Here is a 21,733-nt window from a genome sequence, read left to right as displayed (position 1 = left end):
ATGTCATAATCTCAAAATAAGCCATGGGCCATTCAGCACTGGACAACATTTCTTCATCCAGAAGGTAATGAATCTTTAAAATTCTCTATCCTAGAGGGCTGTGGAGGCTCAGCCATTAGTTCAGGAGATAAAGATGCATGGGATCCAGGGTGAATTGCAAGTCTGGGTTCGAAGGCACTGGCTTGCCCTTGGAAGAAAGAGTAGGGGTGGAAGGCTGGTATTCTGGCTAGAGGTCTGTGACCAGTGGTGTTCTACAAGGACCTGTGCTGAGACCTCTGTTTATGATATATATTGATGACTTGGATGAAAATGTAGACAGGTACATTAGCAAGTTTGCAGATGACACCAAGATTGGTGGAGTTGTGGACAGTGTAAAGGACTATCAAAGAATACAGCAGGATATAGATCAGTTACAGATATGGGCAGAGAAGTGGCGGATGGAGTTTAATCCAGGAAAGTGTGAAATGTTGCAGTTTGGGAGGTCAAATGAAAGGAGAAAGTATACAGTTAATGGTAGGCCCCTTAATAACATTGAAGTACGAGGGATCTTGGGGTCCAAGTCCATAGTTCACTGACAGTGGCTACGCAAGTGCATAAGGTGGTAAGGAAGGCGTATGGAATGCTTGCCTTCATTGGCAGGGGTGTTGAGTACAAGAGCAAGGAAGTCATGCTGCAGCTGTATAAAACTTTAGTTAGACTGCACTTGGAATACTGCGTGCAGTTCTGGTCGCCCCATGATAGGAAGGATGTGGAGACCATGGAGAGGGTGCAGAAGGGGTTTGCCAGGATGCTGCCTGGATTAGAGGGTATGAGCGACAAGAAAAGGTTGGACAAACTTGGGGTGTTCTCCCTAGACCGCAGACTGAGGGGGAGACCTGATAGACATAGACAGTCAAAATCTTTTCCCAGGATGGAAATGTTAAATACCAGAGGACATATTTTTAAGGTTAGAGGGGTAAGTTTAGAGGTGATGTGAGGGGCAAGTTTTCTTTAAAAACACGGAGTGGTAGGTGCCTGGAACGGGTTACCGGGGTAGTGGAATCAGGCAGTTTGGTGGAGTTTAAGAGGCTTTTAGATAGGGACATGAATATGAAGGGAATGGAAAGATATGGATGATACACAGGAAGAAGATATTTAATAACATTGACATGAAGATTGGCACAACACCGTGGGCTGCTCAGTGCTGTACTGTTCTACGTTCACTGTAAAATGATGCTGAAGTAAATTATTTGCCATGATCTTATTGAACGGTGGAACAAGCACAAGGGGGCTGAATGGCTTCCTCCTACTTTTATGTTCTTATGCACAAGTTACAATATTTTGAAGATTTCATTCAGATCATGGGTCAGTGTTCTACACTCTGCAGAATATTAGATGGACTGTAAAGAGAGCTACCAGCTAAAATTTGGTATTAACTCTGGATTATATCCTTTAGGATCACCAGCACCTCAGCATTATCAGACGAATAATTAAGTGGACTTCTACCATTCACAGCCCTCTGTTCACTTTCCACCCTACTTTTGCCTAGGAGTAGGCACTCCCATCTAGCACCTGCAATCACTTCGCTTCCGCAGGAGTTTTTTATCCACGGATTGCAGGGGGCCAAAGTCCCTGCATTTTCAACAGCAAAAAATTTTTTATTTCTTTCCCCCTCAAACAGTTGGCAACCTATGCAGCTTTACAAAACAGAAAAGTGATTCTTATTAATCTGTAAGAATCTGAAATATCATAACATTGTTTTGGTTACTTACATTTGAAATAATTCTCAGGAACAGTTTTGCTCCTTAACCGAGGTGCTGGGCCAGACCTTATATAAATGTCCTCTACATTGTCCAAGTAACTCTCCATATATGCAATCTTAGAACAGTCTACTTCTTCCATTCCTAAAAAGATATTAAGTTAGCAAACCACAGTGAATACAAAACATAACAGAAATGCTTGAATACTGCATTGTATGTCAGGATATAAACACCGCAGGTTGATGACTTTTCATTAGCATTGCACTCTTTCCCCCCCCCCCCACATCCCCCAGATGCTGTCTGAAGGACAGAGTATTTCCAGCATTTTCTGTCTTATCTCACATTTTCAGCATCTGCACCATGTTATACTGTACATAAGCAACATTTCTCCAACGAATTTTAACCAGACAATAAATATGTATTAACTTGATACCAAGTTGTAGCCCAATTTTCTCCACTTAGAGCTCTGAAGATTGAACCATCCTTCAGAGTAGCTATCAGAGTACTGGAAAGGCCAGTGATTAGTAACAGAGGGAAAACTACCAAGAAGATGGAGGAATTAGATGGAAAGGAATGGAGGTGTCATTTAACTGTGGGAAATACATTAGAGCATCTGGTCAGGTAAGTAAATGATTGCTTTAAAGCAAGCAAGAGCCAACAGATCAGAGGACACAAATTGAAATAAGTGGAAAATAAATGTCAGGGTAGACATTATACTTCAGCCAGGAGAAAAATCACTCCATTCCCCATAAATGCTAAATTCTGTGCAGATAAATTCTTTGCTTCAGTGTTCAGTAGGGAGAGGGACTTTGACAAATGCGAGGTCAGTGTAGGGTAATGTGCTGGAGCACGCTGAGGTTAAGAAAGAGGTAGTGTTGGAGCTTCTGAAAAACATTAGGACAGACAAGTCCCAGGGGCTAGACAGGATATACCCCAGGTTACTATGGGAGGTGAGGGAAGAGATCGCTAAGGCATTGACCATGATATTTGCATCCTCCCTAGCCACAGGAGTGGTAACAAAGGATTGGAGGATGGCAAATGTTGTTGCCTTGTTCAAGAAAAGTAATAGGGATAATCCTGAGAAGACCAGCGAGTCTTACATCAGTGGCGGACAAGCTATTGGACAAGATTCTTAGGGACAGAATTTATGAACATTTGGAGAAGCATAGTCTTATTAGGGATAGTCAACATGGCTTTGAGGGGCAGGTCATGCCTCACGAGCCTAATTGGAGTTTTTCGAGGAAGCAACAGAACAAATAGATGAAGGTAGAGCAATGGATGTGGTGTATATGGACTTTAGTAAGGTGTTTGACAAGGTTCCTCACGGTAGGCTCATCCAGAAAGTCATGTGGCATGGGATCCATGGAGACTTGGCTGCATGGATTTGGAATTGGCTTCCCCACAGAAGGCAGAGGATGGCAGTAGACGGAGAATATTCTGACTGGAGGTCGGTGACTAGCAGTGTTCCACTGGGATCTGTTCTGGGACCCCTGCTCTTTGTGATTTTTATAAATGACTTGGATGAGTAAGTGTGAGGATGGGTTAGTAAATTTGCAGACAACACGAAGGTTGGTGGGGTTGTGGATAGTGTAGACGGTTGTCGTAAGTTACAACAGGATAGAGGCAGGATGCAGAGTTGGGCAGAGAAGATGGAGTTCAATCTGGAAGTGTGAAGTGATACACTTTGGAAGAATGAACATGAAGGCAGAGTACGAGATTAATGGCAAGATTCTGAGCAGTGTGGAGGAACAGAGTGATCTTGGGGTCGAAGTCCATAGATCCTCAAAGTTGCCGGTTAAGTTGATAGGCTGTTTACGGCGGCGTCTGTTTGCCTTCATTAATCAGGGGATTGACTTCAAGAGCCGCGAGGTAATGTTGCAGCTCTCAAACTCTGGTTAGACCACACCTAGAGTACCATCTTCAGTTCTGGTCACCTCATTATAGGAAGGATGTGGAAGCTTTAGGGAGGGTACAGAGGAGATTTACCAGGATGCTGCCTGAATTAGCAAATGTCTTATGAGGAAAGGTTGAGTGAGCTAGGACTTTTCTCTTTGGAGCGACACAGGATGAGAGGCGACTTGATAGAGGTGTATAAGATTATGAGGGGCATAGATAGAGTGGACAGCCAGCGCCTTTTCCCCAGGGCAGCAATAGCCAATATCAGAGGACCTCCGTTTAAGGTCAGAGGAGGAAAGTTTAGGGGAGATGTCAGAGGGAGGTTTGTTTTTTTTTAAAGAGAGTAGCAGGTGCCTGGAACACACCGCTGGGGCTGGTGCTAGAGGGTGTGTAGCGACTCACCGTCCGAGCAAGCAAACTGGCTTGGCGGTCGGGTCGCGCGTCGTCAGAGCAGCAAGGCCCAAGATGGCGTTGGGCCTTAGTCTTCCCCGAGCGACAGGGAGAACCCGCACGCGGGAAAAGTTTGATGACATAGCGCATACGTCATTTCCTTTTTCCAGTGGGCAGGAACCGTTCCTCTTAAAAGGCCCACGCAAGGCGGGAAAATAAATCCGTTTTTGTTCTGCAGCCCACCGACTAGTGTCTTGCTTTTGCATCGCGGTAGCAGCCGCTACATTGGTGACCTCAACGGTCCAAATGGATTTTGGACCCGCACAATGGACGACAACGCAGCAGCCAACGCAGTGGCACTCAAGCTGCCCACCTTTTGGACGCTTCGGCCCAGCATCTGGTTCGACCAGGCTGAAGCACAATTCCAACTTCGGCAGATCACCTCCGACTCCACAAAGTACTACGATGTGGTCAGCTCTCTGGACCAGGAGACAGCCGCCCAGGTCGGGGACTTCATCCAGTCTCCTCCGGAGGAGGATAAGTACCCGGCTTTCAAATACCTTCTTATTCGGACCTTCGGCATTCCCGTTGCGAGTGCGCCATCCGCCTGCTTCATCTCGACGGCCTGGGGGACAGATCCCCATCGGCCCTAATGATTGAGATGCTGGCCTTGGCTGAGGGACACAAGCCTTGCCTAATGTTTGAACAGGCCTTCCTCGAACAACTACCCGATGACATTCACCTGCTGTTGGCCGACGCCGATTTCAGCAACCCACGTGAGGTAGCTGCCCGGGCAGATGTCCTGTGGAAGGCCAAACGTGGGAGCGGGTCGTCTGTCGGCCAAATCGCCAGGCCGCAAGCCCAACGCCTACCTAAACCAGTCCCAGCAACCGAGCGACCACACGCCAGAAACACAGACGACGTCACTGGCTACCAGCTGTGTTTCTACCATCAGAGGTGGGGCGCAGAGGCCCGTCAATGCCGCCCACCCTGCAAGTTTCAGGGAAACGCCAGGGCCAGCTGCCGCTCATAGGTACGGCAGCTGGCCACCAACGCAGCCTCCTATTCGTTCGGGACAAGCAGTCCGAGCATCGTTTCCTTGTCAATATTGAAGCGGAGGTCAGTATTTTGCCCCTGACCGGCCGCGACACTCGTAACAGGCAACAGGGTCCTGTACTCAATGCCGCAAATGGCACAACGATACGGACTTTTGGTACCCATACAATTCAATTACAATTCGGCGACAGCCCTTTTACCTGGAACTTTACCCTTGCCACCGTCGCCTGGCCACTCCTGGGAGTAGATTTCCTTTGGGCCCACAGCCTGTTAGTCGACCTGCGAGGGAAGCGGCTAGTGCACTCCAGAACTTTCCAAACCTACCCCGGGAGAAGCCAGACTACCAGCCCTGCGCCTGGACTCCATTTCCCTGCCTGGCAACGAGTTCACCAAGCTCCTGAGTTCCCATCGGTTTTGGCACCTCAGTTTACAAATTCGATGTCCAAACACGGGGTGCAGCACCACATCATTACCACAGGGCCACCCTGTCATGCCCGAGCACGACGACTACCTCCAGACAAGCTCCGCCTGGCAAAGGAAGAGTTCCGCCACATGGAGGAGCTGGGGATCGCTCGCAGGTCAGACAGCCCCTGGGCCTCCCCCCCCACCCCCCCGCACATGGTCCCCAAAGCCATCGGCGGGTGGAGGCCCTGCAGCGACTACCGCAGACTGAACGACGCCACCACCCCAGACCGGAGCCCCGTTCCTCACATCCAGGACTTTGTGGCGAACCTACACGGGGCCCACATCTTCTCCAAGGTGGACCTCGTCCGGGGATACCACCAAATCCCAGTCCACCCTGACGATGTCCCCAAAACTGCGCTATCACTCCATGTGGCCTCTTCAAATGCTGTTCGGCCTTAAGAACGCCGCGCAGACTTTCCAGCGGCTGATGGACGCGGTAGGCCGAGACCTGGACTTCGTGTTCATTTACTTAGATGACATACTAATCACCAGCTGTGACCACCAAGAACACCTTTCCCACCTCCGCCAACTGTACTCCTGTCTCCGTGATTTCGGCCTCACTATCAACCCAGCCAAGTGCCAATTCGGACTGGACTCTATCGATTTCCTCGGCCACAGAATCACCAGCGAAGGAGCAACACCCCTACCTGCCAAGGTAGACGCTATCTGCCATTTTGCCCATCCCAACACGGTCAAAGGCCTGCAGGAATTCCTGGGAATGATCAACTTTTACCATCGGTTCATCCCTGCAGCAGCCCGTATCATGCGCCCTTTGTTCTCGCTGATGTCCGGCAAGGGCAAGGACAAGGACATCGCCTGGAACGACGAGGCCGCGGCTGCCTTTATTAAGGCCAAGAACGCCCTAGCAGACGCCGTGATGCTGATACACGCTAGGACAGACGTCCCAACCGCCCTCACGGTGGATGCATCCAACACCGCGGTTGGTGGAGTACTGGAACAACTAATTGAAGGCCGTTGGCAACCCTTGGCATTTTTCAGCAGGCACCTTAGACCACCCGAACTGAAATACAGTGCTTTTGATCGGGAACTTCTAGCGCTGTACCTGGCGGTCCGGCATTTCCGGTACTTTTTGGAAGGCAGGTCTTTCACCGCTTTCACTGACCACAAGCCTTTGTCCTTCGCCTTCTCCAAGGTCTCTGATCCCTGGTCGGCTCATCAGCAACAACATTTGTCCTATATTTCCGAATTCACAACGGATGTCCAACATGTCTCCGGAAAAGACAATGTCATTGCTGACGCGCTTTCCAGACCGACCATCCACAGCCTGTCCCTGGGTGCTGACTACACGGCCCTGGCTGATGCACAGCAAGCCAACGACGAGCTGCCCAACTACAGAACCGCAGTCTCGGGCCTGCAGCTCCAAGATTTCTTAGTTGGTCCAGGTCAGCAGACCCTCCTTTGCAACACTGCAAGAGGTCAACCCCGCCCTATAGTTCCTGCGGCCTGGCGGAAACGCGTTTTCGACTTGGTACACGGGTTGGCGCACCCATCCATCAGATCAACTGTGCGACTGGTCGCCAGCAAGTTCGTCTGGCATGGCCTGCGCAAACAGGTCAGTGAGTGGGCCAGGACTTGTCCGCACTGCCAGACATCAAAAATCCAACGACACATCAAGGTCCCGCCACAGCAGTTCGAGCCTACCCGTAGAAGGTTCGACCACATCTATGTCGACCTCATTGGTCCTCTGCCAGTTTCAAGAGGAGCCCAGCACCTCCTTACCATCGTGGACCGGTTCACGAGGTGGCCAGAGGCAACCCCTCTATCCGACATCACGACTGATTCCTGCGCCCAGGCACCGTTGCAACAACCATACGAGGGGCTGTTTCGGGTCATCAGGAATAATGGTTTCACCTTTATTTTGGACATTGGGGGCAAGGAAGAGGTCTTCACGACGGACCGCCTCAAACTGGCCCATTTAGATCTACAACAACCGGTCGAGGCTGAAATGTGATGCAGAGGCTGACCTCCTAAGCAACGGTTAGCACAGCCCGCAAACCTTGGGGACCGTATCGCCAGTTCTGGGGGGGGGAGGGGGGTTGTGTAGCCACTCACAGTCCGAGCAAGCAAACCAGCTCAGCGGTCAGGTCGCTCGTCATCGGAGCAGCGAGGCCCAAGATGGCGTTGGGCCTTCGTCTTCCCCGAGCGACGGGGAGAACCCGCACACAGGAAAAGTTTGATGACGTAGTCCATATGTCATTTCTGTTTTTGGTGGGCGGGAACCCTTCCTCTTAAAAGGCCCATGCAAGGCGGGAAAATAAATCAGTTTTTGTTCTGCAGCCCACCGACTAGTGTCTTGCTTTCACATTGCGGTAGCAGCCATTACAGGTGATACAATATGGACATTTAAAAGGCCTTTTGATAAGCACATGGAAGAAAAATGGAAGGTTATGAGCTGTGCAGGAGGGAAGGGTTAGATCGATTATGGAGTAGGTGTTCATATAGTTGGGCACGACATCATGGGTCGAAGGGCCTGTAGTATACACTTTACTCTTCCATGTTCTAAAACTTGGGCACTGAATATCACAGGGTATTTTTCTTTGTAAGAGATATCACAGCCAAATATAAATCATATTTTTGCTTGATTTTAGTGTGCATCTTAAATATACAACCTCAGCTGAATTTAATAGTTCACGTCTGGTTCATCTTATTAACTACACTTTTGAAATGCAAAGGAGCCGTTCAGGCAATTCACCACATTGTGGACATCTGGCTTTATCATTCCTATAACCAGAGAGTCCAAAATGTGACGCTGGAAACTGTAAAATGGCTTTCAAAACTTGAAATAGTCTTGTATGATTGCCGCAATCTAAAGTCAAGAACCTTTCTTCATGTCTCTGATTGCACCCTTGACAATCTCAGGTCACTTGGATCCTGCATCACATCTCATCCCACGCTCTGTGACCTTCTGCCTCCCATAACACTAGCATGTGCACCTCAGGAATCTTTGATCCCATCTTCAATTCTTTGTGTCTTTGTTCTTTGTCATTATCCATAACTACAATGATCAGCACTTCCACGTACACATCTTTGAGCGATGGATCTCAAGAGAGTGTGGAAAAACATGGGGGAGGGCACTTCAGGTACAAAGGACTCAATACACCTACACCACCGAGAGTACGCCTCGGGCAACTGCCAGAATTTCCCACCCTTGTAGGCTAGCAATTAGATGCCACCCAGGGGTTGAAAACAAACTGATGTAGTGGCATTTTGCAGCAAGAGCTATGTATATATACTTTTGAGTTTTCTATGTTTCCTCAAGTGCCTTGCAATGATTTTAGGAACTGAGGTTGCCAGTCAGCCCTTCAGAGCTCTGCCAACATTCAACAATTACATTGGGTCAATTTGGATCTTAACTCCATCTAGCCCTGGATACAAAAATCCAACAAACTTGGCTTTGAAATTTCCAATCAATGCAAGCACAACAGCTTTTGATGGGAGGAAGTTCCAGATCACTGCTATCCTTCACCAGGTTCAAGACTTGCAAGGTGTCTGCAGGATAGAAGAGGGTGGTGGTTTGGGGATGGGGAGGAGAGTGTGGAGGGGTGGAAGAGGACAGACTGCAAGAAGACAATAGTTTAATCTGTCTCCAGCCAAGCACCCACTGACAGAGGAAAGCATGTAGAGAAAGATTTAGCTCCAGGCAAGACCCCCGAAAAGAAACTTGAGTGAAATTTAGTGGCTGAGGTACAAAACTTGATGATTTTGAATCAGGAGCTTGGCAAGTTGTGAGAAGCACTGTGAAAGATTATTGGTCATTTCTAAAATTGTGTCTGCAGCTCTGGACTCTTACCATGGTCAGAAATCACAATAAGGTTGACACACTGCAGCAGGTTTCTTTGTTTCAGCCCATCCATCAGCATTCCCACCATTGTGTCCACTCTCTCTAGTGCATTTGCCAGCTAAATATTAAGAGGAGAGGGGAAAAATAGTATGTAATAAATAACAAGGCCAAAACTCTGCTCATTATCACATGGATTACATTTTTACTTATCCCATCTCTGCTGCAAATCCAAGAAGATCCTTATTCCAGCTGTACAGACAAAAATGCCTGGCACCACATTCCCAGGATGCCAGAGATGAGCAAGTCTAATATATCTTATTTTGGGAATTGATGGCTACATCTGGTCATGCAGCACTTCAAGAACAGCTTCAGTGACAGGGACCTATGTCACTATATCGCTCATCCTGTGATCTGTTATCTTACTTCAAAACCGTGCTATGGAGACCAACTTCTCTACTACACAAGAGTGAAAGTTTTAGGGTATAGCCTGAATTATTATAGTTACCGTGATTTAAAATAAAAGGTTTACAAGTGTTTCAGTCTGAATGCATCACATAAACCATTGGTGCATCAGATAGTGTTGCTGCTGCATTGATCAATTCCAACATGTGCTGTCAGTGTGGAGTTCACACATTCTCCCTGTGACAGCAATGGGATTCTCCAGGTGCTCCAGTTTCCACCCACATCGAGGATGTACTCTCTGTATAGGTGGGCAGTAGGAGAATCAGGGAATGAATGGGCATGCGAGAATAGGCTAGTGGGGAAGTCAAATTACTCTGAGAGCTGGCAAAGATTAGATGGGCCAAATGGCTCCCTTCTATGTCATTAAAAAAACAAAAATAATTATTTTACAAATGCTCACCATCACAATGATTCCTCATACACCAAAATTATTAAATAATTAGTCACTAGGGTTTTGCACTTTAAGTGCAATCAACAATCTGACCAATTTTAAATTTAAAAAAATAAGATTACACTTAAGATTGCACTGTTTCTCTGAAGTGGAAATTAGGGTGCAATTATTTGTTCGCTCATCTCCATAATCAGAACTAAATCTTCCACGAACCAACACCATTGGGCAGTGTTTTGTGATCAATTTCTTTTTGTCCTGTATTAATGTGTTTACCAGTGGTACCCAATTGCATTTTTATTAATACAACAGGCATCCCTACAAAAAAGTCAGTGTTTGGTCCACCATATCTGTCTGAAAAATGAACCATTACCTAGCTTCATTGGTGCATTTAGTTTCTTAATAAACTAATAATTTAATGAACCTGGCCCACTGCTGTGAATCACAATATGTGGACCCCGACTCTCCCCCCATACACACACACAAACACACGACGTGATGTGGAGAGCTGACCTAATGAGCTCCAACACCTGGAAGTCAGGTTCTAATGCCTTAGGCAGTGCAAGGAAGAAGCCCTATTCTTCAGTGCCGTAAGGAGCTTTCGATAGAGGAAAGGCAGAGCTTTGCCTCATCTTAAAGTCTGGGGACGTTTATTTTGAGGAAGTTTTTAAAAATCTCTGATATTTGTAAACAATTAAAAACTATTAAAATGACAAATTAAAAGAGAAAGTGAATTAAAATCACATTTAAACACTTGAGTCAATAAAATGCTGAAATAATTTAAAACATACATTTGCCTTCTCCATCCTCCAGGCTGAGAGGGTTCACTGAAATTATTGGTGTCTCTAATCCTACACCAGGTCTGAACAACTGGAGAGGGGGGGGGACTGCCTAGGACTTTGGTTTTGGACTCCTTGTGAAGTCAAGCAACAAGACTGGTGACACATATGATGGTATGTGTCACTTAGTAGGTCCAAGACTGACTTGTGTGGTAATAGTTTTATGGCAGTGGTTTTGAAGAGCTGGCATGGTCTGACTGAAGATTAAGTGTGTTTAGCAGTGTACATTAATTTAATAAGCTCCTTTGCTGCAAATAGATACAAAGAGACTGTACACACCTTGCCCATTTTGTTGATCTAATGGTATATCCAGTTTTGTGAATGAAGCTAGCCTCAAGTGCATAAATCTTTAAAACTTTTTTTATAATTTAAGTAAACTTAATTGCAGCTGGGTGTAACTTGCACTTGAAGTTTCTTAATTTTTGTTTACACCAGTTTGGTTGATTTCAGGTGAATTGTCAAAGCAACCAAACAGAAACATTTGGTAAAGCAGCCAACATCAAAGACCCCAGCCATCCCGGACATTCTCTCTTCTCCCCTCTCCCATCAGGCAGAAGATACAAAAGCCTGCAAGCATGTACCACTAGGCTCAAGGACAGCTTCTACCTGCTATTATAAGACTATTGAATGTTCCACTAGTACAATAAGATAGACTCTTCACCTCCTAAACTACCTCGTTATGGTGTTGCACCTTATTGTCTACCTGCACTGCACTTTCTCTGTAATTGAAACACTATTTCTGCATTCTGTTATTGTTTTATCTTGTACTACCTCAATGCACTGTCGTAATGAATGGATCTGTATGAACGGTATGCAAGACAAATTTTTCCACTGTACCACGTGACAATAATAAACCAATTTAATTTACAAATGGAAATGCAATTACTCCCTGCAAAGAATTACTAGTGTATATCTGTGTTTTTAACAACGTCACTGTAACAGGGCTCAGATCTGCCTTTACCTGACAGGTAACAAATGCAATTTTCAGTGGGCTGCAACCTTCTCACTCCAGGGGCAACATAGCAGTCGCTGCCAAACTGTATTAGACTGAAGAATGCAGCACAAGCCAGGAAACTTTATACAGGATTTTCCTGTAAAGGTAATCTTAACTTTGACCATCCAGAATCCCATTTTGATTCAACAGAAGTACTCAAATATAATTTGTTTAATTAATCTACAACAGCCAGAGAACTGAAGGTCACTTACTTTCTTGCTATTAGGTCCACCTTTATGTCCTGAATCGTCTGGTTCCTCCAAATAGAGCGCATAGAAATCAGGCCTGAAACAACAACAACAAATCCATTTTGAAAGGGAACGAAGAGCAATTCTTCACTGTTGAGAAATGGTATAAAATACTGATAATGAAAACCCTGAGGAACTGCAAATTCTGTAGTCAAGTAAGGGTGATGTTGACAACTATTTGCAATAATCTCAATTGACTGACACTGGAGCCAAGTTAAAATTAGCAGCTTCTGAAAAGGAACATGCAGTCAAAGAATCAACTATGGTTATTAATTCCCAACATAATTTATTAGATGAGAAATGATCTTGATAGTAGACAAGGGAGATAACAGCTTTGATTTGACAGATTCAACTTTAATCTATTTGCAAATATCTTTAAAAGGTAGATATACAGGTGACAAAGCCAACATGAATTTTGTTTTTTTTATTAATGTCATTTAATATAAAATGGAGATGTTCAATTAAGACAAAGCATTGACTAGATGTGGTATTAGAAGCAGATCCACGCCCTACATTACAGGCAGGAATTTATGGAAAGAATAAAGCTTCTATGGAATGAAGTTTTCTCCACCACTAAAACACAAATGATCCAATAGGGAGTTACAGAATTCTGATGAGTTTTGTGTACATAACTAGTAAATGATTATTACCATTGGTTAGGCCAATTAAAAACAAGGGCTAGAGACTCTAATTCATCATTACCAGAAGGAAGATAGAAAGTTAGAAGCAATATTTTACAAGCAATAATTTCCGCAGGTAGTTACTGAGGCAGAAACAACGCAAGTAATCCCAAATATACATTTCAAGTCAGCACAGCTCTATGTCAGAAATATGCATTTATATTTATCTTTATTGAAATCACACAAAATGGATTAATGTTCGAAACAAAGGATTTTTAAACAATGTAGGTAGACAGTTAAGAAGGGCATTTAAGGAGCGTTGCAAGGACAAGCCAAGGAACTACAGGCTGGTGAGTTTATCAGTGGCGGGAAAGTTACTGGAGGGGATTGTTAGAGATGGGATCAACTTGCATTTGGAAAGGAAAGGACTGATTAGGGATAGTCATTATGGCTTTATGCATGAGAAATCACGTCTCAAATTTGGCTTGAGTTTTTTTTCCCCCAAAGAGGAGATCAGTAGGATTGATGAGGGCAGGGCAAGTAGATGTCGTATACATGGACTTTAGTAAGGCCTTTACAAGGTCCAACGTGGTAGGCTGGTCCAAAAGGCAAGGTCACATGGGATCCAGGGTGAGCTACCCGACTGGATACAAAATTGGCTTGGTTGAAGGAGTCAGAGTGGTAGTGAAGGTTTCTTCCCCAGATTGGAGGCCTATGACTAGCAGTGCTGAGTCCATTGTCGTTTGTCATCTCCATTAACAATTTGAATGACAATGTAGTTGGCGTGGTTAGTAAGTTTCCAGATGACATCAAAATCTGGCAGTGAAGAAGGTTACCCAAGAATACAAAAGGATCAAGATCAAGTGGGAAAGTGGGCCAAGGAATGGCAGATGGAATTGCAAAGTGTTGCATTTTGGTAAGTGAAACCAGGACAGGACTTGCACTGTAAGTGGCAGGGCTCTGGAGAGTGTTGTCGTACAGAGAGACACCTAGGGGTACAAGTACACAGTTCCCCAAAAGTGGCAACACAGGTAGACAGGGTGGTGAAGAAGTTGTTTGGGACATTTACCTTCATCAGTCAGGACACTGAGTACAAGAGTTAGGACATCATGTTACAACGGTACAAGAGGTTGGCGAGACCATACTTGGAGCATTGTGTGCAGTTCTGGTCATTTAGCTATAGGAAGGATTTCATTAAGCTGGAGAGGGTGCAGAAAAGATTCACAAGGATGTTACTGGTACTGGAGGGATTGAGCTACGGGGAGAGACTGGACCTTTTTTCCCCTGGAACATAGCAGGTGACCTTTCCCATTTATAAAATTATGAGGTGCATAGATAAATTCAGTCTTCATCCCAAGCTAGGGGAGGCTAGAGGGCATAGATTAAGGTGAGGGGAAAGATTTAAAAGGGACCTGAGGGGCAACATTTTCCCACATGGAGGTAGTGGGCATATGGAAATGCTAGAGGCAGGTACAATTAGAACATTTAAAAGTCATTTAGACAGGTACATGGATAGGAAAGGTTTAGAGGGATATGGACAAAATGTAGGAAAATGAGACTAGCTCAGGTAGACAACTTGGTCGGCATGGACGAGTTAGGCCGAAGGGCCTGTTTCCGTGCTGTATAATTCTATGACAGTTCCAGACGAAGAGTAAACACATGCACAAATGGCCACTTTTTATCCCTATGTTGCTGGAAGTAAGGAACTGAACAATGAATTAAAAAGGAATGCTCTCATGAGATCTCTTAGGAAGAAATGCTAAACTTCCATCTTATTTGGCAGGAGATATTGATCAGAGAGCAGCTCTATGAAGAAATCAACACCCAAAACATCTAATCATTGGGGGCACAAAGATCTGAAAAATAAGCTAAAGCAAGCATATTTTATCATTCAACAAAAATGTCATCATTGATGAAGAGGGAGGAAGTGTAATTTTTTTCTTGCCTTTAAGTCTAATTTCACATTTCAGGATTACACTTGCATTTGATGGCATCACCCACTTCTGAATGAATCTGTGAATATTACTTATATGTAAACCAGTACACTATAGTCATACCTAAGCAATTTAATGAAGAAAAATTTGTGAATGGCTATCCCAGTTCAACAGAAGAATGAGGATATGTTTATTCCTCTCTCTTGAATAATAACAGTCCTCATTAAACCTGGCTCAATGTACCAATAATCTCAGGTCCACTGCTCACTAATGCCACATGCATAATTCTTAAACCAAAAATGGGTGTATTTTATAACATACAGGCTTTGTAAAACTTAAGCTATGAAAGCACTGTGTTATGTGGTTTCAAAATAGGAGCACAGATAGGTTCTAGATTCTCACATCTTATCTGTGCTGGTCAGGCAAGTGGAAAATGATACAAATAACCTTGGTTCCCACTCCCCTGTGCTACTGCAAGGGCCCCTCTGTGCAAATGTGATCATGAATGAGAACGTAATTGGAGACAGCTGTGTCCTAGAAAATCTGCTATATTCTGCAATTTACATCCACTCATTTTGCTTCTTTCTTGGGAGGGTAGCCTGTGGAACCTTATCTCATCTTGGCCCAAAGCACTCAAGGATGGAGGGAGAAGAGAACAGAATGCCGAGATGATAACAGAATTCTGGATTACTTCAATATTGAGAAACATACAGGAATTGCACTTTCGTGCACATTTTCAAATTATCCTCAGGAACTTTGACAGAAGATTTGTAGGAAACCAGAGATGTATGTGCCAATTCTCCAGGTTTTTCATAAATCTTTTCACAATGTAACTGCATACAATCCAGAGAAATCCTAGAGAAAGTGAGCCCTTTCGATGTTGGGTGACAATTGATTCACTTAATAAGAATGAAAGTGATTTGGTTAATACATTTATAAACATAAATGATTACCTGTCTTCCCTTGGCAAATCCAGCCATTTAAGAATTGTGAAAACTCTTTCTTCAAATTGAATGGAGCTTGAAAATAAAATGTCATATTTAAAAAATTGTGTTTTAGTACTTAAACAAAAGAACAAGGCAATGTTTGTGTTTATACAGCTCCCACTAAAGTGAGATGCTTTATATTGTTATAAAAAATTTCCCCAGTATATTGGAGATAATTTTTAACTTCACCACCGGAGTGATAAGACTACTCCATGTTATCGAGACCCTTATTTTCATTTCCACAGAGATAGCCTTTTCATTGTTAGATTAAAGTCTGCTAACTCTCACAGAAGACTCAAGAACCTTATGTAAAATCCTTTTCTCCATTGGCCATCATTCCCCATTCCAGCAAAGATGAAATGATAAGCTTCTCCTTGTCAAGCTGCAATGCTCTGGTCTGAACAATAATTTCAGTATCTTGAAACTTCATCTCCATGTTCAGATCTTTTGAAGTTGCAGACCAGGTCCATATGCTCTCCACTATTTGAGTTTTCCTACCATTCCCATAGCTTTAACTGTTACACAACCCACAGGGAGCTTGTGTGATACTGCTATCTCTAGATGATAGGATGTTCATCCATCCACCTCCTCCTCCTCCTTCTCAATTTCACCCCCTTTCCTCCACCCAACAACACATTGCTTCAGGTCCAGGACCTTCCATCAGACATCAAGGAACAATGTCTGATGCAATACCATTTTTTCCTAATTTAGCAAAATTCCATTCTTTAAAGATAGAAATATTCACCAGTATTTTTGCTACATACCTGTCAAATAATTTATACATATTAGGATATGATCCATTTATCTTGGATTCTGATCCAACCCAGAAGAAGGTTCCTGTCTTCAGACCCTGATACATCGCTGTCAGCCACAACTATAGGAAGAACAAATTATTAATAATGAGACCTGTGAACACTAGCAGAATTCACTCCACTTCTGGCGCCCTCCATTCAGTGGGTCTTGAAAGGAAATTTACCATTGCACGTAGGCTACTACAACCACATGGTGATCATCCTGCAAGTATGGTGTATTGCATTAGGGTGCTATCAGAACTGCTTAAATACAAACATGGATATAAAGAAAAACGAGACGAGCCAACCCACTCCAAGGTGAAAAGCTGACCTACTATCACTCTCCCAGCAAATCAAGGTGATTAACGGCTGGGCTATACAGAGGAGGAAAGTCATGTCCGATTTCTGGCCTTTCCTGAAAAAGAGGACTATTAATTAGTTTTGGCTGTTGGACACGGGAATCAACGAAACTGAATGTATGGAGGCCAAGTACGAGGACTATTCCAATAGTCTCATATCCCTACAGTTCTGGTGACCAATGGTAAATTTCTCCCTCAGTGTTCTCAATTACAGTAACAGTAGCCAATTTAAACAGCCTTACCACCCCTGGGCTGTGGATCCCTGTACATTTCTGGTGAGACCTCACCTGGAACAGGGATTGTGTATGAGTTATGTGAATCCTAATATTGGAGTACACCCAACGTTTACGGCATTGATTTCTGGAGTGGCAGAATTTCACCTATGAGGTGAGACGAAGTTAATATTCTCCGGAGTTTAGAAAAATATGAGGTGATCTCTTTAAAGCATATAACATTTTTAAGGAGTTTGACAGGATAGATGCAGGAATAATGTTTTCTCTGGGTGTCTCCAGTCAGGGGTCATAGTCTTAAACTAAAAGTTCAGCCATTCACAGCTGAAGGGGTATGGAAGTCTTTACCCAAGAGGAATGTGAAAGCTCAGTCGCTGAGGAGTGCATTCAAAAGGTTAATAGATATTTGGATTTTAAGAGAAGCTAGGGAAATGGAGTTAGTGTAGGAAAGTGGCAGTGAGGTAAAGGATTGACTACGTTCTTATTGAATGGTACAGCAGGAACAAGGGGCCAAATTATCTACTCATGCTTCTATTTCTTATGTTCTCAATAAAGAACTTGGGGGCTAAATTTCTCATTTGGTTTCAATTCTGTCTATAATCGAGTGCACTCCAGTAAAAACCATTACGTGTCCAAGCTATATACAGGGCAATGTTAAACCAACAAAAAAAAACTTAGTATCACTTCAGATTCAGGAAACATGAGACATGAATTTAAGAAACAATTGTCTAATAGCTCACAATCAGCATTTTTTTTAAAAATAGAGGTGCATTATACTAAAACAAAACAGAAATCCTTACAGACAGATAACCACTCTTTCCAAAATCTCAGGCAGAGAATTTATTTGCCAAGAAACCTAAGTTACATTTGTCATCCCACTCAGCTGAAGTAACGAGAAGGCTACGAAAGCAGGAACTAAAAATAGAAAGCGATCTGAACATTTTCTTTCATTTTATGACAATCACAACATTTACCTCTAAACCCTCTACTAGAAACCACTGTACTCTGCATTAAATAAATAGGGGAAAAAAAAGTATATTTTGATAAAGGGCAGTGAAATTAGCAGCAATAATGTGCAGCATTTCACAAAGAAAAAACATGCAATTAATTTGGAAGACTTGGATTCAATTACTCAAGTTCTATTAAAACATCATCAAAAGGAAGTATGCTGAATGCCACAAGTGCCAATGAGTGCTAGACAGATGATTGTAATATCAGTCTTTGCAGAGAATTGCGAGTACAGCGAAAAAGATCATTGGAGTACCTCTTCCCTCCATTTTGGATATTTACAATACATGATGTACACACAGGGTTTATAGAATTATAGACCCTTCTCATCCCTCCCACGACCTATTTGTCCCACTGCCGTCTGGCAAGCGGTACCAGAGCATCCAGGCCAGAACTACTAGATTGCTCAACAACTTTTTCCGCCCCCCAGGCTGTCAGGCTCCTGAATACCCTGGTAGACAAATGCCGCGTCAAAAGCTCTGGTTTGCACAACGGTGTACAAGAACTTTGGCTGCTGCTGAATATGTTTATACAATGAGTACAACACACTGAGCTTGTATTTCTCTTGTCCAACTCGGTTTTGCACTAACTCTGCACTAAATTTGTATTTTGTATATACCGTTTTTTGCACTTTTTTTTTTGATTTTTTTGTTTTTTGTTGTGTTTATTGTATGTCTTCTGTTCTATGTATGTCCTCTGTCGAGAGAGTCTGGGCAGAACGAAATATCGTTTCCCCATGTGTTTTTATAGGATGGATGAATGACAATAAAGTAACTTGAACTTGATCAGTGTTATTGGACGCCAACATTACCATTTTCTAACAAAACTCTCCAGCCTATAGCCTGTCTTAACCTTGCATTGCTTATCTCAGGGTTAAATGATAGAAATTCATGCACTAAATTCTATTAAGAGGAATTATAACTAGTTACAGGTTAGTTGCTGGTGTAACTATGCCTGATTCAGTAACTTTTACTAAAGCAAATCATCTCCCTGATGACCAAATACACCTTTTGGTTAGTTTTTCCTGATACAACTTGTTGCCAGAATTGGGTGGTCTGGTCACCTTTCTCTTGGAAATGAGTATGACTGGGAGAATGAAGAGAGGCCATGAGAGCAGAACCAGCTATTGGAGAGAGGGGTAGGTAGACAGCGTGAGGGAGAACCATGGAAAAAGTGAGGGGGCTCCCTACAGGAGGCCACATCACCAAGGGTCTATAAGGAGCAACTTGCTTACTTCAGCTTCATTGAGGACCAATGCGTGGAATGCCTCGTGATTTCTAAATTCATGAAAATTGTCAAGACCAAATTCTTATAGCTACAATTATTACCATAAGAGGAGGACAAGGGCAGAATCACCTGCAGCTGCAAAAATGACCCGTGCTTTTTTATTCACCCAAGTCCGTGCAAGTTCTTCATGGAGACACAGTATGTTGCTGCATTAAGCTCAACGAGAGAGAGAATGAGCTTCATCTAATCCCCTCTTTCCAAGGGAACAAACTCAGAAGTAGGCGGCGGCAGAGCAAGCTCAGAGTGATTAGTCACAATGGAGGTTTTCCCATGCTGCACCGTGCCACAGATCTCACTGTTGTTTTGTTTATGCTTCATCAGAACCCATCCAGAGAGAACGTGCACGACAACAAGAAGCACATCCTGCAGGTCAATGCTCGTTTTCCTGGGTATAGTCACGCTTCCCACATTTGAAAGCTGTGCATTCTGTATTTGTCACATCATGGAAAGCTAAAGGCTGACTAGCTATTGGAGCTACCTACCCCCCACCCACCCCCCGCTAACATACACACGCAGCACCCTTACAATAAAGCCAGGACACCACAAGGAACATTAATGCAACACATCAATATCAAACTAAGCTGTTATCTAAACTGCTCAGAAATTGCCTTGCAGCACTCATTTTATTGGGTGTCGAGATCAGAGGTAGTCTTCTGCTTCAGACATTATGTGGGAAAGACCTCAGTCTTCACCTCTCAGACAGAAAGCTGAGGAACAGGAGGACAAGTGAAAGCAGCAAGAGAAGTGGAGCAACAAGAACAGGAAGGGAGATACAAAATGAACAACACGTTTTGATCCCAACTTCATCTGATCAAATAATTGAGAACAAAAAAGCATTCTCAATTGCATGGCCCTGTTCATCACACCCCTAACCTTGATTCAATCATTTACCTTCACATTGTCTTTATCTAACAACAGAAAAATTAAAAAAGAACAAGAAAAAAAAAATCAAATTCCAATGAAAGAATCGATTCAATCGTGACATTTCATTAAAAGTAAACCACTCACTCTTGCCCACTGCACCAGTGCATGCTGTCCATGTGCCTGTCCCTGGTGCTTTCACGCCTCTTTCTCAATGGAAAGTTAGTGACTTTCAATGCAGGAAACTGCTGATGGTGGTGGAGGGCAATCTCAAGCAGTCCTGGGTTTAAAAGGCTCAGCTTCATACTGTATCACTGGTGATGGGTGTCTAGGGCAACTGCAGGCAACAGTGAGCAAAGACACGGTGTGGCAGTGTTGGGTTCATCAAAGTTATCATCCTGAGGGATGGCACCAGGGGTGTGCTCCATGGTGTCATTGCCACTCTGGGCTACACCTCAGCAGTCCTAGTAATCAGGTGGGAGAACAATCTGACAATCTGCTGGGAAGTCTGATCAATGGTATCCAGAGACATTACAGCAGCAGCTTGAGCTTCTATTCCAGTGCTTAGATCATTGATCAAAGCATATTTGCTCCTCGTTTCTCACTTCCTCCAGATCCTTCCCTCCAGCCTAGCTTCTACGGTGCTAGGATCTGAGCCAGTGGCTGCAAGTGCAAAACTGAATGACAACATCTCATCTTCTCTGCCATTATTCTTTCTCTACTAATTGAAAGGCTACATTTCTATGGTATTTGAAAGTGAAAATGATTCACGAGTTGGACTGGTGACAAGACGGGCAGAAGCAGGAAAAGGTTGCCATCACCATCGGCAACTTGTGAAATCAGGAAGATGGAAGAGAGGCAAAAGGGAAGTGGAATGTGGTATGGAATGCTTCAAACCAGATGGTCACCATGGCTTCAATGATGCCTCCTCTATGGCAAACACAGCATCCTTCAGGAGCTTAAATGAGGCAGGCACATGTTTTTTTGCAGATGTGCCCCCTGCAAGTAATTAGAGTTGTGTAATATTCTTGGATGAAGCTGTGTGTGTGGGCAACAGTGCTAAGCATTTAAGAGAAAGGTTAAGCCTATGAATTTTAAGGCTGCATACTGGTTGATACAGATAGTTTGGAGTGCAAAATGGGTTTGTAGTGGATTGGCTTAGTGGTGTGGCTGGATGATGATGACGACAATCGGCCATGAACTCCCTCTCCTTAACAACTAGTACAAAAACATTCTTCTTGCACTGCATCCACATTGTCAGTTTTGATCTCTGCTACTCTCATTCTCATTGCCTCCTGACTTTCTGGTCTTCGGTACGGAGCACCTCTGTCTTTCCACTTCTTCCACCAACTTCAATGGCTATACTTGCTCTGAACTC

The 21,733-nt window shown here is 43.9% G+C and overlaps 1 protein-coding gene across 1 annotated transcript in view; it reads right to left on the bottom strand.

Annotated features, from left to right (window-relative positions):
- The window catches only part of LOC127574855 (venom phosphodiesterase 2-like), a 101,034-nt gene that overhangs the window by 26,964 nt on the left and 52,337 nt on the right, over positions 1-21,733 (bottom strand). The window contains exons 8-12 of the mRNA XM_052024305.1: positions 16,584-16,693; positions 15,787-15,852; positions 12,244-12,316; positions 9,358-9,466; positions 1,752-1,883 (exon numbers count right to left, since the gene is read on the bottom strand). Coding sequence (XP_051880265.1) covers positions 1,752-1,883; positions 9,358-9,466; positions 12,244-12,316; positions 15,787-15,852; positions 16,584-16,693 — 490 coding nt within the window. The remainder of the gene's footprint in view (positions 1-1,751; positions 1,884-9,357; positions 9,467-12,243; positions 12,317-15,786; positions 15,853-16,583; positions 16,694-21,733) is intronic.

Source organism: Pristis pectinata, chromosome 10 (assembly GCF_009764475.1).
Source record: "Pristis pectinata isolate sPriPec2 chromosome 10, sPriPec2.1.pri, whole genome shotgun sequence".
Classification (NCBI taxonomy): domain Eukaryota; kingdom Metazoa; phylum Chordata; class Chondrichthyes; order Rhinopristiformes; family Pristidae; genus Pristis; species Pristis pectinata.
This window is presented reverse-complemented; position numbering and strand designations above follow the sequence as displayed.